We start from the raw sequence: 16,245 nt of genomic DNA on the forward strand, positions 1-16,245 counted from the left end.
GGTTTTCCAGATTGGAACAGTGTGTGGAGAGGTCTGGTGCAATGCAATGCCACCTCGAGGCTGTCGAGCTTCGTATCCTCGACAGACCGGGCTCGGATTCTGGCGAGTTGCAGATGCCAGGGCTAGAAAATAAATCGTTGGAGTACCTGCACGCCTACTCGTAGGCCGTCCTGCTGACTACCCGTCCACTTTAGCATCACGATCGAATTGCCGGACACCTTTACCGCCTTGCTTAGTGATAAGTACGCTTATGGGACTGTACGATATCTCAAGCGCCTTCGTGTCTCGAGTGGCGGCGATGATGTTGGTGCACGATGAGTGAGAGGCCAGACTGTTGCGTGGTCAGATGAAGGATACCGTATTTGACTTTGCGGCTCACCCAATCTTGGGCGCACGGGGTCGGCGATTGACGGACGTCATCCGCGGTAGTTCTAGGAATTGTTGGTTACTAGTACCTTATACGCTTTGCGCGTGTTGACGACGACAACGATTCTCCTTCAATATCAACCATGCTAATACAGTAGCAATCGTTCTACTCACTCTCATTCATATCCGCCGCCAACGATCGCTGTTAAAATGCGGCTCTTCCTCCTGCCCGTATCAACTCGAAGGACCTTGATTTACGCCGAACGCGTTCAGCTGCAATTGGCCGCCGGAGCCAAACCACCACTTCAAGACCGTCTCATCACGAGAGTCAGCGATACATGGGCGAAATGGGAAAAAGCCGAGAAAGGCTGGCAGAAGAAGCTCACGACATACGGTAACCAGGGTCTCCGGCGCATACCATTCGAAGAATGGGGATTGAAGTCGCTGCCTTCGGCCAACAAGCAGCGACTGGAGGACGCGAGCAGCGGGAAGGTGAAATATGAATGTCTATATCCTGGCGCCTTCGTCAAGGAGGCCAGCGTGCCGGCTATCCTGAGCAGACTTGCCACGGAGCGTCAAGGCTTACATAGCAAGAGAATGTGGAATTGCCTGATCTTTGCGCCCTTCACGATACCATTTGCTCTTGTACCTGTGTAAGAACCGTGTCTTTATCGCGAGGCTTACGCCATATGACAGTAAGCTGATCTACTCCAGAATCCCCAACATTCCATTCTTTTATCTCATGTTCCGGGCATGGTCGCATTACAAAGCACTCTACGGCTCAAAGATGTTGGAGCATCTCACGAAGAACAACCTTATCAAAGCGATACCTTCACAAGAGATGGACGAGAGATATGCCGCAGGACTACTACATCCATCCCAGCAGCATGCACGAGATGCGGATCCACCTAGCAAGGAAGAGATCGAATACATGGCCAAGAATGCGGAGGCACAGACGGAGGGTGGGAAGAAAGAGGTGATGCTGTTGGAGAGCTGGAACGGATCACTGCTTGCGGAGAGCTTCAAGCTTCCAGAGCTGGATATTGAGGTCGAGCGTGCGGTATGGCAAGCCGAAAATGCGATCAAGGGTGATGCGCAAAAAGAGAAAGATGCCGCAGCATTGAAGACGAAAGAGGAGACGAAGTAACGAGCGACACCCGGGATCGGGCATGCGAGGCTTGACTCCTCTCGGGATACGAATACTACACTTGAATGATACAAGCGGTTTGGGGGTCTGTATGACACAAGGTGCATTGGAGATGGACGACCCACGTCTATGTAACATACTTGTCAACCAACTCCACCAGCTCGTTGCGTACACTCTCGTCTCCGATTTTGTCATGGCCAAGAACCTCACTCAGCTCCTCGGGATCTACTATGCCCTCGTCTATGGCTTGGTAGACTTGTCCAGGATATTGTCGAAGCATGAACCTCACGTCGTCAAAATCTCGCTGTTCCTCCCGCGTGAGACAGCACTCCACCTTGATCCGCATCATTGAAGGAATGCCGAGGACGTTGAACTCCACGGGCTCCCCCAATACATCGAAAGGCCCGACCCGATCGACATTTCCCTCGAGTCTTCGCGGCGAGTTCCGAAAGCCTGCTTGCTTAATGTCCAGCTCGATCCGATGCTGCTCTGTGCATTCGTCCCATGGACGCCCGGTCTTCACGAAGACCTTGAGCACCCCTTCGACCAGGCGAGAATCCGGAATAACGATACTGCGTACGATGAGTCTTCGTAGTCCCGTGTCTCCGCTCCAAAAGAGAAGGGTTTGGTGTAACTCACCGTTCCTCTCCCGTGACGGCTTCCCATACTCCTTTCATCTTGATGCTCGTAATGAGATCAACATCGCGTGTGCTCTTACGACCGCCACGTAATTGCATGGAGAACCCACCTTGAATGGCGTAGCAAATATTGGCACCCGGAGCGTTGTATACCTGAGCATGATCGCGATCTGCGCTCTGGCCTTGCTGAGCCACGAGTAAGGAGGCCACGAGGTGAGTCGCTGAGAGCATATTCTCGAACGGCGCATATTGAGCTCCAGCAATACGATCTTCGTCGACGTCTTCGTCCAGCGACGAGAGTGAGTAAGTCTCCTGAACCATCCTGCTGTAATCGTATCAGGTTGCGTTAACAAAGCTGTGGTCTAAGCTTTAGAAAGATCGTGCTCAGTCGCGCTAGAGGCCCGGGCCGCATGTAGCGATCCTGGTTGCCTGCCTGGATTGTTGCCCTTCGAACTCACGACTCGCCAGCTTGCCAGGCACTTACAGCAGTTCGCGAAGAACTCTACAACCTTCAGCCGGCTTGACAATGGCGCCCTCAGCGATATCAACTTCGACTGATGGACAGGATCCGAGCTTCGAGCCGGCGATAAATGATGTAAGGCTCATAGCACCATCTGAATCGGCACCATCTGAATTGGCACCATCTCCACCAGAACCTGTAGCGCCGGACGGCCTCCCGACCACCGAGGAAGGCGATGCGCAGTCTGTTGCATTCGATGTATCAGTCCAAGGCTACGCGAATGATGTGGTACCTGAGTCCAGTGGTGCAGACCTTATGGCCATCGTAGTCTGCCTGCTGCGAAAGGCACAGGTGCGGTGCTGTTTCGTGGGCGAGGCGGCGCTGATCTACTACGGCGCTCATCGTATTATGACAGTACGTGCTCGGAACTCACATTGTTGTTGGAACTGCTGCTCACTATTGCTAGGACTGGATACTTTGTATCGATGATGACCAGTTCGACACTGCGGTTGCTTTGCTTGAACTGGAGTCCAAGATTGTGCACCCATTTCGACACTCTGCCATGAAGCCTAACGGCACCATCGATCACCGCTTTCCGCGATACAAGTTCACGGGCGCCCGATGCTTCTTCCACGTCGTCCCGTCTTGGGTTTATCGCGTTTCCTGCGACGACGATTCAATCGAGTTCAGCAGGAAAGGTCTGCCATTTCCAAAGCTACAGGTCTTTGCGCAGTCCCTGCTAGAAACCATGAATCGCGTCGACCTTCAAGACCTCATTGACGGCATGAATCTGACATACGAATGGGGCTTGGAGAATCTGGTCCTCGAAGGAACCTCGGACACCACGTGGGCGGCACGTAGATGCGATCTTCACGAAGCGTACGGGGACTATCTGCCAGCATTCCTCCGGAGAGAAGGTGCGCAGAGAATGCAAGTGTGGAAACGTGTCGCCTCTGGAGACGCCCGTGCGAAGAGACGAGGCCACAAAGCACTTCCCAAGGACGAGACACGATTCCGACTGAAAGGGCAGAAGGACCCGCGCGACTTGCATATGTGGTAACAGAGCTCGTTCAAAATCTGTCCAGGACTTTCTTGAACGAGTATCATGAATATGCGGCCTTGCGGCAAAGCAGATTGGGGACATTGTGATTTGCAAGATCCATATGACAACTACTGAGCTGTCTCTTCGCACAAATACGAAGGGCCGAGCAGATCTCTCGATATGCGACGATAGCTGAGGCGGCTTCTAACCGAGCAGGATTTGGGTGAAGCGAGCCCTGTCTCCCTTGCTGAGATCCTCCGAGTCCAAGAATGCCTCAACATCGGATTCTCGCAGATTCTTGCGGCCCGTCACGATGTCTCTCTCATAAGATCTCAGGAGGAATAGGATGTCCTCAAAGTCGCGGTCGAATTGTCGATCCGCGTAGTGGTACAATTTGCCTCGGAGCACGTGGACCACGTCCAGCGAAGACATGTTCCGGATCGTAGCTGTGGCGCCCCGAATGTTCTTCGGCGTTCCCTTCACACCTGCAGAACGATGGTCAGTTACGGAAGCAGTCAAAAGGGACGTCAGAGCGCAGACATGCCTGGCAATGCGATATCCACCTCCACTGTCTTTGCGACTGCGCAATTGTCATGACCGGGGCCGGTTTTCACAAAGATCTTGAGCACATCGGCAACCATTTTTTTGGTCGGTATCACAAGCCTGATCATATGAGTCAGTCTTGGTCGGCTATACGGGAGTCGTACGATACATGCCTCGGATCGCCTTCCACCAAGGCCCACACCTTTCTCATTTGCAAATCCGTGACCATATCGACGTCTCGCGTCACGCGTGGCTCTCCGACTACCGAGCAGAAGCAGCGCGAAACCTCCCATGAGCGCGTATACACCTTGCTCGCTCTGGATCTTGGATCCGATGTACTGCGCTGCCGCGACTTGATTCTCGAGTGGAGGGCCTTGAGGATCCTGTCTTCGTTCCTCCTCAGAGTCATATTCGGCCAGGTCGTAGCGCTGCTGGGACATGGTTTCGGATGTAGCGAGGACACTGAAAGTTCTGAATGTGATAACGAGAGTTGCTGTTGGGGAATTTGGTGGTACGAACAGTCTTTGGGGAGCCGGGCAGCGGCACTCTACTTATTCTCGACGTCAGATCTGCCAGCAACGAGGCCCACGAAGGCGGCTGGGTGATTGCGAGCCGCCCCCTTTGAAGCGAGGACTTGTTAAGAGGGCACTGGTGTGTTCGGCGGTTAGCCTCGTGGTGGGCAAGGCTTAGCAGCTCTAACGCATATCTCACGAATGCTGCAAGAACCACTCGAAGCAGCAGTGATCCAGCATTGTTGAAATAGCACGCGCCTGATGTTGCAGCTCTGTTTCAAGCCAGCTCCGACGGGCTTCATTACACCATAAGCTACGCACGCGCCGACAACCTTGTGAGCGCGAGGGATCAACTGGAGCAGAAGGGTTGTTGAGTCTTCACGGTTGGTGTATGCTGCTAAGGAGGTCCAGCGCGCTGCCTTGCGCTCCAAGGGATAACGAAGTTCCGACGATTTACCGCTGGCGCCGATGAAAGCTCGCAATCCCGTTGTTTCGCTCGCAAGCGAGAACACCGCTCTCACAAAATAGCAATAAAAAGATGTTGCTTAAGGCGGCTGATACCTTATTTACGAGAGTTTTCTACACCTACAAGATCGCTGTCCCAAAGACAGACAGAGGGCAAAAGGGCAAAAAGAAAAAAAAAAGGCGCATTGAGAGATCGAACCCAATCTATTCGCAGACATTTCCTGAATGAGGAAGTGTGTGCATCAGCCGTGAATCGAACACGGGGCTAGCCGACAATGAGGATGTCCGGGGACGCCCATTGGCAACGGCTAATTTTACCACTAAACCACTGAAGCCTGAAATCTTGGATGCAAGACCCTACCAGATTGGAGTATACGGCGATTTGCCATAATATATAGCTAAAAATTTAAGCTTGCTCAGGCTTGAGCCTTTGGACTATACCATTTTCATGCTCTGAAGGGTTTTGAAGGCTCCGATTTGCAGATGGCTCTGTAAACGGATTTGATACCACCAGAGCACCGATACGGCTGAAGCATGAGCGAGTGCAACCAACGGTAGTGACCCCTAGAGACTAGAACATATCTCCGACAGTTGGTCGTCTTCACAACGAGAGTTCGGGGTTGTCGATGGTAGATACCTCAGGCAGAACTGTCAGCTTCCGAATACAGTTCACTCTTGCTCGAGAATAAGACGAAACATCATTTACAAGCCATGGTCATTCGTTAGCAGCTCCTCTTGGACTGGAATGTCCGCGAGCCCTTTCCTTAACGAGGCCTTATTGCCCGGCCATGGATCGATCCACCTGGCCCTGCTGCCGCCGAACACTCCCCGGCTCCGGACTGTCAAGTATCAGTATCCGTTGAAACTAGTTTCTCCTGCTCCGATCCGGATAGAGGCCGAAGCAGAACACTTGGTACATACAGTGTACCTTTTGACTTACGGCGGGGGTCTTGTAGCTGGGGATTGTATCGACTTAAAGATCGTCCTTGATCCTTCCACGAGACTCATCCTGCTCACACAAGGGAGCACCAAGCTGTTCAAGTCGCCTAGCAGAGATGTGGTCAGCAGACAGCAAACAACGGTCACTCTGGCACCTGGATCAGCTCTGTGCTACCTTCCGGACCCAGTTCAGCCATTTGAGAACAGCTCTTTCGCGCAGGAACAAGTCTATAATGTCACCTTGAGAGACACGTCCAGGGTCGACTGTGCAAGCTTATGCGTTCTGGACTGGGTCTCGAACGGACGTCCAGCGAATGGAGAGAACTGGTCGTTCCATCGATACGGAAGTCGCAATGAGATCTACATGTATCTACCGGACGGTTCAAGAAAGCTACTTCTTCGAGACAATATGTCACTGGACGAGAAGTTCACTGCCGGGTCAATTGCAAATCGAATGGAAGGCTTTGCTATCTATGGAACACTAATACTCTTCGGACCACTATTCACCCATCTTGGCCAATTCTTCATGAAAGAGTTCAAGCTCCAGCCTCGTATCGGCGGGAAGAAATGGGACAGCGGCAGCGACAGTGGCGATGAAAATCTTGATCTGCATGTAGTACGTCGTGTCAAAAGACAGCGAAGAGAGACCGCGACGGGTCTCTTGTGGTCCGCGGCGTCCGTCCGAGAATGTGTTCTGGTCAAGTTCGGAGCACCCACTCTCGAAGCCGCCCGGAACTGGCTGCATACCATGCTGAGTGATGAGGGCAGCGTGTCGACTCACTTCGGCGAAAGAGCGCTACTCTGTCTCCGATGATCTTCTCCTCCTCCGAAACACCCCTGCGAGCTGAGAAACGATCTTGCTCACCTTCGAAGACGAGTCGTGCAACGCCATCTCGTTGAAGATGTTCCGCAGATCCTGCCTGGTGTCCACTTCCGAACCTGGTCGCCACGCCAGATTCACCAATCCTGCTGCTTCGCCCACCAGTAGCAGGGAATTGACCCGCAGCTCCTTCGGTGTAGGACGAATCCAATAGCCCCTCTTCTGGATTCCAACATGGCGTTGAACCTCTGCGTCGATCATGGCTTCCGTGTGCTCGGACTCTTCGAGTGTCGCCCGCACGAACCCTCGAAGCAATGTCGCGAACGCTGCGTCTCCTAAGTTCTGTCTTATCACCGAAGCCGAGAGCACGTTGTCCCAGATCAGTCGGCACCGCTCTCGGGATAAGACGGCGGGTCTGATGGTAGCTCGCAACGGACTGTTGGCGACGCGGGCGAGAGGTAGAAGGCGCATGTCTGATGGACGCTCCAGGCTGCTGCTCCGTGGCCTTACCATGTCTGGGAATTCTGTTGCAACGAGATGGTCGATACGATCGTTGCTTAGGGCGGAAGGGATGGCAGCTGGTGAGGATTCTCTGGGTGGAGGGTTGAGCAGGCGGACGCTGTCTTTACTCATCAGAACGGACAGTAGCGAAGTGTTTAATGGATACCAGAGCACGATGCAAAACCGGACAGATTGTCTCTATGTCTGGGCAGATCGAAACGACAGCAAACTCTGACTTCTTTGACTTCATTGAATAGTATCGTCAGAACTGTGTGGAAAGGCGTGCGGTTGTCAAGAACTTGATGGCGGCCGCTGGAATGTCAGTCAGCAGCAATCAGTAGCAAGCACGCTCTCCGAAGATAATCGACCGGGCAAGACACCTGATATTTGATCGTCAGAAGCAGTGACAACGAGAACCCTCTGTTCGTGTTCCAGGTATCTGATACACCACCCCTACTCTAGCAGGTACAATGCCCTCCATCTTCAACAATTGGTCCTGTACATTTCCCAAGTTGTCTTCCTCTTCAAGAGTTCCACACCAGGTGTGCCCATCAAGCTACAGTCCCACACTCCGCACAAACCAACCTCGTACCATCCTTGTTTCTTCTCGCGGAGAAAGATCCACTCCCACACCTCCCACACCTCATCTCATCCTCTCTCGCATCCTCGAACTCGTCTTCCTCCGCACTACTCACTTCATCGCTCAATCGACTCACCACACTTGCATTGCGATCCATTGGTGGTCGCACAGCGAGATGGCCTGTTCCGTCCGCGGTACTATCGCCGGAGATGGACGCACCGGAAGTTACGTGGTGAGAGTGGGCTTTGTGCGCTTCTGTAGCTTCGCGCATGCGTTCGGCGCGCGCGTTCCAGAGTTTGCTGTCCCAGAAGAGGTAGGAACGATCGCCTTCTAGATCGAGGACGTTGGTCTTCTCGCTGTCATCTGCCGTAGGTTGGCGCGAAGAGTCGGTGGACGATGGAGTGAGTACTCCGCCGCTGGTGGATTGAGTTACCTTCTGAGGAGAGGTAGGAGATTTTTCCTCTGCGGTGGCCAAGGCAGGACTACTCGTAGTAGCTTTGCCGTGGCTGGACTCATTCGTATTGATGCGAGTAAGCCCCTTCAGCGACTTTGGTGGTGAGACAGACCGACTCGTGGGCTTCGAGTCCGTTATGCTTCCTGTCATACTACCTGCTGTACTATCAACCTCCATGCCTTGCCGCCATGTTAAGATGCGGTCTGAAGGTGCCTGCGTGGATGTAGATGTCCTAGGCTCGCGCAGGCTTGGCTGTGAGGCTTTCGTTGCTAGTGATCCCGGGCGACCTGATCTGTTGCCTCGCTTCGAGAACAGAGAAGATCGGTCAGTATCGTCTCGTTGCCGTTTAGACCATGCGCAGTCCTGGCGGAAGACTTTGATTTTGCCATTGAAATCCGCAGTAACTATGATGTTGCCGGCTTTGTGGGCTGAACGCGACATGTACGCCGGTGACTCTTTTCGAGACTCTGTCCGATCGAGATGTAGACTGCTACCGCTTTCGGTTGGCGCTTTTTCCGATCGGGGTCGTGGTGGAGGTGGCATCGAAATTGATCCTCCGGATTGCTCTCCGTGACTGAGCAGAGTGACCGGCGGCGGATTGCAAAGATCGTAGAGAGGGTCCTCCGATCGGCTGAGGTGCAGCCGCGTTTTGGCAGGCGCCATGCAGACCACCGTGGTGATACTATCATGAGCTTCAAACATCTCTACAGGCGTTTTGTCCCGTTTTTCGCCATGTGACTGATGTAGCGACCATATGTATGCTTTACGGTCTTCGCTGCCACAAACGACATACCGACCGTCGTCACTCAGACTGGCTCGGATCTGACTGCAATTGTTCTCGCCGCCCCTGAACTTGAGCTCGAGGCTTTTGTCGCGAAAGTTGTACAGTCGTACTCGAGAATCGTTGCTTGTTATGAGGACCTTGAGGTCGCCACTGGAGCTGTATTGCGCTTGAAGTCCAGTGATTTTGCTGCCTTTGGCGTTGTTGCCTCGTGTCGATCGAACGTGGACTTGCGTCTGATATTTCAGACCTTCGGTTTCGTAAAACATGCAAAGTCCACTTAAACAACCTGCCATGGCAGACTTGCCGTCCGGCGTGAAAGCCACAGCTGTGATCATGTCCGGGAGCTGCGCTGAAAACGCGACGCTCTTGTCGGGTATACTCCATAGCCTCAGCTTCGAGTCCAAAGAGCCGGCGAGGAAGAATCGATCGTCCTTGGGATGGAATGCTATCGAGGGAACAAAGTCTTTATGTTTGAATGTGCACAGACATTCAGCTCTGCTGACGTGCCACAGTCGCACAGTCTTATCCATGGATGATGACAGCAGAAAGTTGTTCTTGCTCCAGCTGAGGTCCAATATCGTCGACGTGTGCCCTTCAAATTCTCGAATAGGTTTCTTCTGGAAGACAGGCGCGCTGAGGTGCTCCCCGTTTGCGCCAGCTCCGTTGTCTTCGCTCTCACGATACTCCTGTTGCTCATGACGTTGTCTGTCCTCCTTGCTGGACAAAACTGCCCACACGCGAACTACTTTGTCGGCTCCCGCCGCGGCGAGATACTTGCCATCTCTGCTGAACTCCATCGCCCAGATCGTGTTGGCATCGCTCGCAGGTGCTGAGCTCTTTCGACGGAGCTTGTTGGCACTTGACCGCCGTTGCAAGTTTGGCTTCCCAGTGCATTCCAGCTCTTGTGCAAGAAAGACACGATCAAACTCGCGCTTTTGTTGATGCCTCGCGCCGACTTTGATGTACGCAGGAGGTTGAGGATGTCTTGGGTTGTAACCAAAGTTCTGGGTGAAGACCTCCGCATTATTGCCCTCGGGGCGACCATCGCTCAGGATCGACTCATCGTCTCTTGCGCTTTCCGGCGCATCTTTCTTCTTCCCGCCCATCAAGCGACTGAGAAACGAGACGGCTTTGACGCCCTTTTTCAATTCTCTGTTCGGTGATGCGATGCTTTCCAAGGTTTCCGTTCTCGAGAGCGGCTCCAGACTCGCTGTTGTGGGCGTATGCTCTGTTGGTAATTGCCTGTCATCTCCTCTTGGTGCACTCCCATCTTTGTTTGCGGTCCGTGGTCGTGTCGAATTATTTTGAGGCGTCGTGTTGTAGGTTCGATTGAGAATATGCTGTTGCGACAAACCCGTCAGCATCAGACAAGGTGGTACAGCCACGGTAGCCATCGTGGGGCGTGAATGGCGCGGTCGTGGCAGGAATGCTGTCGCAGATTGCGTACCTGTGAAAGAGGATCGATCGGAGATGGTGATTCCGGTCTGCCATTGAGGTCCGTGGCACCTCCGGTCGAAGCATGCGAGGTGTGAGACGACAGCGTTCTTATCAAACGACTCGGGGAAGGCCAGCCACTGGCAGAGTCTGGCCGGTTTGCTGTGTTCTATGTCAGCCTTGCTTGTCCGGCCTGCACGCACCCGCGACTTGGTTTCAGCCAGCTGTGTACCAGCAACCCTTGTGATCGCGGGCTGCAAGCGAGTCGCGACACACCGGGGAATGACCTACCTCCAGCGCGTGATGCGGGAGATGTTGGCCGCGCAGGAGCGACTCGCGCATAGGATCCTCCATTTTCGACTCCTCTATGGACCGGTGACTGCGCAGGCGATGGGGCTTGATCGTGATCGAAAGGATCCGTCAGAGTGATGGCGGGCAGAGAGATCACTGGTTCCATCTCAGTGCAGCTTTGCGCTCACGCTCGCATCTCGACGATGGTACAACGACGCAAGCGAATGTAGACCCCCTTATCGAGAGGTACACAGGATTGTTGTACTCGTCAAAGGCGCCGCGGAGACATCGGACGGAGTTGAAGAATATCGGGTCTTGACTATCAGCTCCTTCGGGTCCACCAGATTCGCAATGAAGCTTGCGCCGCACACAACGTGGCTAGAGCGAGCGGTGCGCGAGTGAGGATGATGGCGGTAGGGAAAGGTGAGGCTCGTGCTAGAACTGAGAGAAGAAGAAGCGAAGCCCGTAGTGTTCATGGCGAATGCTTCTTCGTGGTCTAGATAGGTACCTTTGAGAAGTTGTCGTAAAGGATGGTAGTTGCGACGTCATGCCTCTGAGATCCGCTTCCTCCACTTTTCACGGACATACGAAGTCCTACGCGAAGACAGAGCCGTAGCATCCGGCTTCGTAATCAGCTGGAAAGGAAAGGATACGAAACCACTCACTTTGCCACGATGAATCGATGCCGGCCATATTCATTGTCTCCAAGGCTCTGGCATCCTACAGAGTCAACATCCAAGTGGACAGTGAAAAGCAACGTGTAAGACAGACGGAAGCATGCGTGAGAAATTGTGAATATTGATGCCATAGAACTTGTTTTTCGAGAGATCTACTGCTCTCTCTCCTCTATTCGTCTTCATCTAACAAACAGGGAATCATTGCACTCGTAAAAGCAACCCAAACAGCCCTTTTTCCGGAACGCCATTCTGCATGCTCTCCTTGCTAGCAACGCTCTCAGGTGGTCATCAAAGCGTGACACCATGCCAACGAAACATCGCTCCATTAAACGCGAACGAGTCGTCTAATCATCCTCATCAGAGAACACCTCCTCACCACGCTTGCGGCGGGCCATGCGGTCCTTCTTCTTCTTGCGAAGCTCGGCGGATGTAAGCTTCTTGGCCTTCTTGGTGGACTCGATCTTGTTGCCCATGGCGTCGAACTTCTCCTCCTCCTCTTCCTCGCCCTTGAGACGAGGTCCAGCACCCTGGCCTTGCACCCAGTTGTGTCCCGAAGGAGTCATGCGGCCGTCTTGCACCGCCCACACTTCCTCAGTGAGATCCTTGGTGAACTCAGCAGAGTGAGTGATGATGATGACACCACCCTCGAAGGACTTAAGAGCCTTGGAGAGGGCACCGAGGGAGTCACGGTCGAGGTAGTTGGTCGGCTCGTCGAGGACGACCAAGTGGGGACGTTGCCATGAGCAGGCAGCGAGCACAACCTTGACACGCTGACCACCAGAGAGACCACGCATGCGGGAGTGGGAAACGAGCTCGGCGTCGAGGCCGAAGTAGGCGCAGTGGGCCTCGATCTCCTTGCGGACAAGGGGACGGAACTGACCGCTGGCGAGGGCCTCCTTCTGATCGACATCAGCCACCATCTTCTGATGGGAAGCGATGAGCTCAGTGCGAGGGATCCAGGCGTTGTCCGCAGTCATCATGGGTGTCCACTTCTCGTTCTTCAAGCCAATGTTGTCACCGAGAGCGAACGAACACTCGTACTCGTAGGAGTTCTTGAACTTTCTTCGGCTGTGAATACCAATGACACGACGTTGTGTGCCCTCGATTCTGTAAATCTTGTCCATGGCCTTCTCATCCTCATCGGTGACGATCTTGTTGGCACGATCCATCGTCTCACGATCCTCACCAGTCTGGAAACGCCATTGGATGTACTCGGATGGGGTCTTGTCGAGGTGGTGATCGATATGGGCGAAAGCGTGCTGCTTGATGTAGGCGATACGGATGTTCTCGTGCTGGTAGACATCACCCTTGGTCGGGATGAGCTCACCGGTCAGGACGTTGACAAGAGTCGACTTGCCAGCACCGTTGGGACCGATGACAGCGATACGGGAGCCCAGCGAGCACTGGAAGTTGATGTCCATGATCTGTGGGCGGGCGCTGCCGGGGTATTGGAAGGTCATGTTGCTGACACGGACAATGGCCTTGGCCTTGGTCTTGACACCCTCGAGGAAACCGGGCTCTGGGAAGCGGAACTCCATCTCGGAAGCTCCGAGCTCGTAGTAAGATCGAGCAGATGGGACACGCTTGACGAATTCGCTCATCTTTCCGCGGTAACGCTTGAGCTTGAAGCGCTCGTAGTGGATCACGTGCTGGACGACATTGTCGAGGAACTTGCTGTCGTGAGAGATGATGATGGATGTGCAAGGAGAGTTGACGAGGTAGTCCTCGAGCCACTTGACGTTCTTCACGTCCAAGTGGTTGGTTGGCTCGTCGAGCAAGAGGATGTCGGGCTTCTCGAAGACAGCGCGGGCAAGCGCGAGCTTCATCTTCCAGCCTCCGGAGAGAGATGTGATGAGACCGTTGACTTGCTCGGGAACAAAGCCGAACTCGTCCATGGTCTTGCGGACATCGTCCTCGGTGAGCTCGAGACCAGCCTGCTTGAGCTTGTACACAGTCCAGTCGATGACAGTCATCTCAGTATCAGCAGCGTCCAGATCGTGCTCGACGTAGACAGTCTTGACCTCGCTCTGCTTGGGGAAACCCTCGACCTGCTCGTTGTTGATGGCGCGCATGAGAGTCGTCTTGCCGGAGCCGTTGGGTCCGAGCAGACCGTAACGCTGACCGCGCTTGAGGCGGAGATGGGTCTGGTTGAGCAAGATCTTGGCACCGTAGGCCAAGTTGAATGTGCAGTTGCAGAGATCCTCGCCCTCCTCCTCATCGGGCTCGACCTCGTCCTCCTCAGCTGCACCTGGAGAAGCGCGCTTGCGGAGAGCCTCGACGACACCCTGTGCCTGGTCGTCGATGATTGCGCTCAAGTAGGGCACGATGTTGATGTTCCAGGTAACGGCCTCCTTGTCCTTTTCGTCGATGAGCTGGCCACCAATGGCGGCGATGTAAGTGAGAACAGGCTCGTACTTGGCCTCGTTGGCGTGCTTGAGATCGGGAGCGCTGAGAATCTCCTTGAGTTTCTCCAAAACGGTAGCGGTATCGCCGACGAGCGAGACCTCTGGGATTTTGCCGTCCTTGACGTTACCGACACGGATGAGGGTGTCAAGACCCTGCTTGGTCTTCTCGCGAGCCTCGGGATCAGCCAAGTTGTCGTTGTTGAGTTGGAGTTGAGGCATGAGCTTTGGCAAGAAGGCGGCCACAATGTTGGGGTCCTCGACAAGCTTGCACATGTTGTCGATAATGACGGCAGTCTTGCGCTTGATGGCGGTCTCGCGCTCCTTCAGACCACGCTCAAGCAGAGGCACCATGATGGCGAGAGTTGGCTCGTGAACGTCAGTGACGAAAGTGGTGGCACCGAGCAAGTGGACGGTCTCAGGGACGTGCTCTGGCTTTGCGATACACTTGATCAGTTCGGGGATGAAGCGATCGATATCCTTGTTGACGATAAGTTCGCAAACTTTCTCCATTGTTCCGTATGCCCTCTTCTTGACTTCTGGCTTGGTGTCCCACATGGCCTCGGAGACGATGGGGATGAGATCGGGGACGCGGAGGGCGGTCTGGGCGGGTGCGCTGACGCAGAGAGCCTCGATGCAGTCGAGATCGCACATCTTTTCGGGCCACTTCTGGGCGTTGCGGATGGACTCGACGAAGCAGGGAATGAGTAGCTTCACCGCGTTGGCGTTGACGGCCTTGGTGATGGAGAGGGCGGCGTTTTGGGCGGCAGTCTTGACCGGTGCCATCTTGTCGCCGACGGCGGAGAGGACTGCTGGGAGAAGCTGCACGAGGAATGGCTCGACTGATGGTGAGACATTGGCGTGCTGTGCAATGCTGGCGATGGCCTCGCAGCCGATTTGTCGGATGTTGGCGTCCTTCTTGTTGGCGAGCATCTTCTTCAGGCTCTCGACGGCCTTGGTGGGCGCATCGTGATCCTGAATGTCGCCGTTGATGAACGTGGCGATTTCTTGCTGTGCGCTCTTCGCCTCGTCGGCGGTTTTGCTGACGGAAAGCTTGGTGAAGAGCTCATCGAGCACCTTCACGCTCTGCTTGTTCTCCGCCTTTGATTGAGCCTCCATTGTTGCGGACGGGGCCATGAATAAAAGAGAGAATGGGTGGGTTGGTGGAGGAGAAAAAAGTGAGCGAGGGGCAGCGTCGGAATTTTTGTAGCGCAGATTCGGAAAGGACAACTAGCGTGGGCTTGGCGGGGAGCGGAAGGACGAGAGCGATCACCGACCGACGGTGATTTTGATCCGTGGATTCGTGGGCAAGATCAGCGTTTCATTCGTGAAAGTCCGCGATAGGCCACGTTGTCCACGAGCTTGTGGCAATTCTTCTGCACTCTGATCACGGTGGATTATCAACATTTGCCACAGATCGCACGCCTGTCTCAACAAAGTGCTCGCAACTTCAAACAGCAGCAAAACCGAGAGCGCACGTTTCTCCAAGACGCGCGACATGTATACGAATGCTTGAAGCGCCGTGTATTGAATACCACATCATTATACTATATTTTTGAAGCGCAGAACCAGCTCTCAGTCGTTGTCGCTTCTGTGGGCATCTTCTATGTTTCTTCATGAAATCGCCAGATTCACGTACCTTGCAGGTCTTCTGCTCTCACATGTCAGACACGCGCACAAACAACAGATTGCCTTCTCGAGTTCTCTCATTCACTTCACGCTCTTGGCATATGGAGGTGGAGCACAGTAAACTTCGTGGCTGATTATCCTCCAAGCACTTCATTGGTTTCTTGCTTGTCTCCCGCTGACGTTTGTCACACGCTGACTTTGGCTGAGATACCTGCTCTCATCCGTGTCGCGGGTGATCACTATCTTCGCGAACATCCGTCACAAATACATGTGTCTTCCTCACAAGTATCGACGTGGTGCTCGTCGGCTCGACTCCTCCAAGGGTCGTTCCGGCATCTAGTCCTCTCAACGAAAAACGATGGACAGGCAGGCCTCGCTCCAAGCCGATCAATACCGTAGCGGCTTACCATTGATTAGCCGACCAGCCTTTTCCACTGCTCCAACCCTGACTTCACGTCGTCAGATGTTCTATTGACATGAGAATACTGTCGAGTCACATTCAGAAAGACTGTGCTGCTCATGGTCGTCCAATACCGCATCGCAAAGCGACATCAAGTGCCT

The 16,245-nt window shown here is 54.0% G+C and overlaps 5 protein-coding genes across 5 annotated transcripts; 3 read left to right on the plus strand and 2 right to left on the minus strand.

The window, feature by feature from the left end:
• Positions 1 to 542: 542 nt before the first annotated feature.
• Positions 543 to 1,513, plus strand: MYCGRDRAFT_99187 (uncharacterized protein; the record flags this gene model as incomplete). The annotated part of the gene is made up of 2 exons (XM_003854976.1): positions 543 to 1,019; positions 1,081 to 1,513. 2 exons carry the CDS (start codon positions 577 to 579, stop codon positions 1,511 to 1,513), a joined length of 876 nt encoding a protein of 291 aa, XP_003855024.1.
• A 1,422-nt stretch (positions 1,514 to 2,935) lies between these two features.
• On the plus strand, positions 2,936 to 3,473 carry MYCGRDRAFT_27447 (uncharacterized protein; the record flags this gene model as incomplete). The annotated part of the gene is made up of 2 exons (XM_003854977.1): positions 2,936 to 3,025; positions 3,078 to 3,473. Coding segments are annotated over 2 exons (486 nt in total), but the record flags the coding sequence as incomplete, so codon positions are not given.
• Positions 3,474 to 5,918: 2,445 nt separating this feature from the next.
• MYCGRDRAFT_35722 (uncharacterized protein) lies at positions 5,919 to 6,926 on the plus strand (the record flags this gene model as incomplete). Its single annotated transcript, XM_003854978.1, has 1 exon — positions 5,919 to 6,926. The coding sequence occupies one exon, from the start codon at positions 5,919 to 5,921 to the stop codon at positions 6,924 to 6,926; it is 1,008 nt and encodes a 335-aa protein (XP_003855026.1).
• Positions 6,927 to 8,641: 1,715 nt separating this feature from the next.
• MYCGRDRAFT_36495 (uncharacterized protein) lies at positions 8,642 to 10,615 on the minus strand (the record flags this gene model as incomplete). Its single annotated transcript, XM_003855419.1, has 2 exons — positions 8,642 to 8,976; positions 9,043 to 10,615. Coding segments are annotated over 2 exons (1,908 nt in total), but the record flags the coding sequence as incomplete, so codon positions are not given.
• Positions 10,616 to 11,997: 1,382 nt separating this feature from the next.
• On the minus strand, positions 11,998 to 15,208 carry MYCGRDRAFT_108146 (ABC transporter domain-containing protein; the record flags this gene model as incomplete). Its single annotated transcript, XM_003855418.1, has 1 exon — positions 11,998 to 15,208. The coding sequence occupies one exon, from the start codon at positions 15,190 to 15,192 to the stop codon at positions 11,998 to 12,000; it is 3,195 nt and encodes a 1,064-aa protein (XP_003855466.1).
• Between the last annotated feature and the right edge of the window lie 1,037 nt (positions 15,209 to 16,245).

Source organism: Zymoseptoria tritici, chromosome 2, assembly GCF_000219625.1.
Source record: "Zymoseptoria tritici IPO323 chromosome 2, whole genome shotgun sequence".
NCBI lineage: Eukaryota > Fungi > Ascomycota > Dothideomycetes > Mycosphaerellales > Mycosphaerellaceae > Zymoseptoria > Zymoseptoria tritici.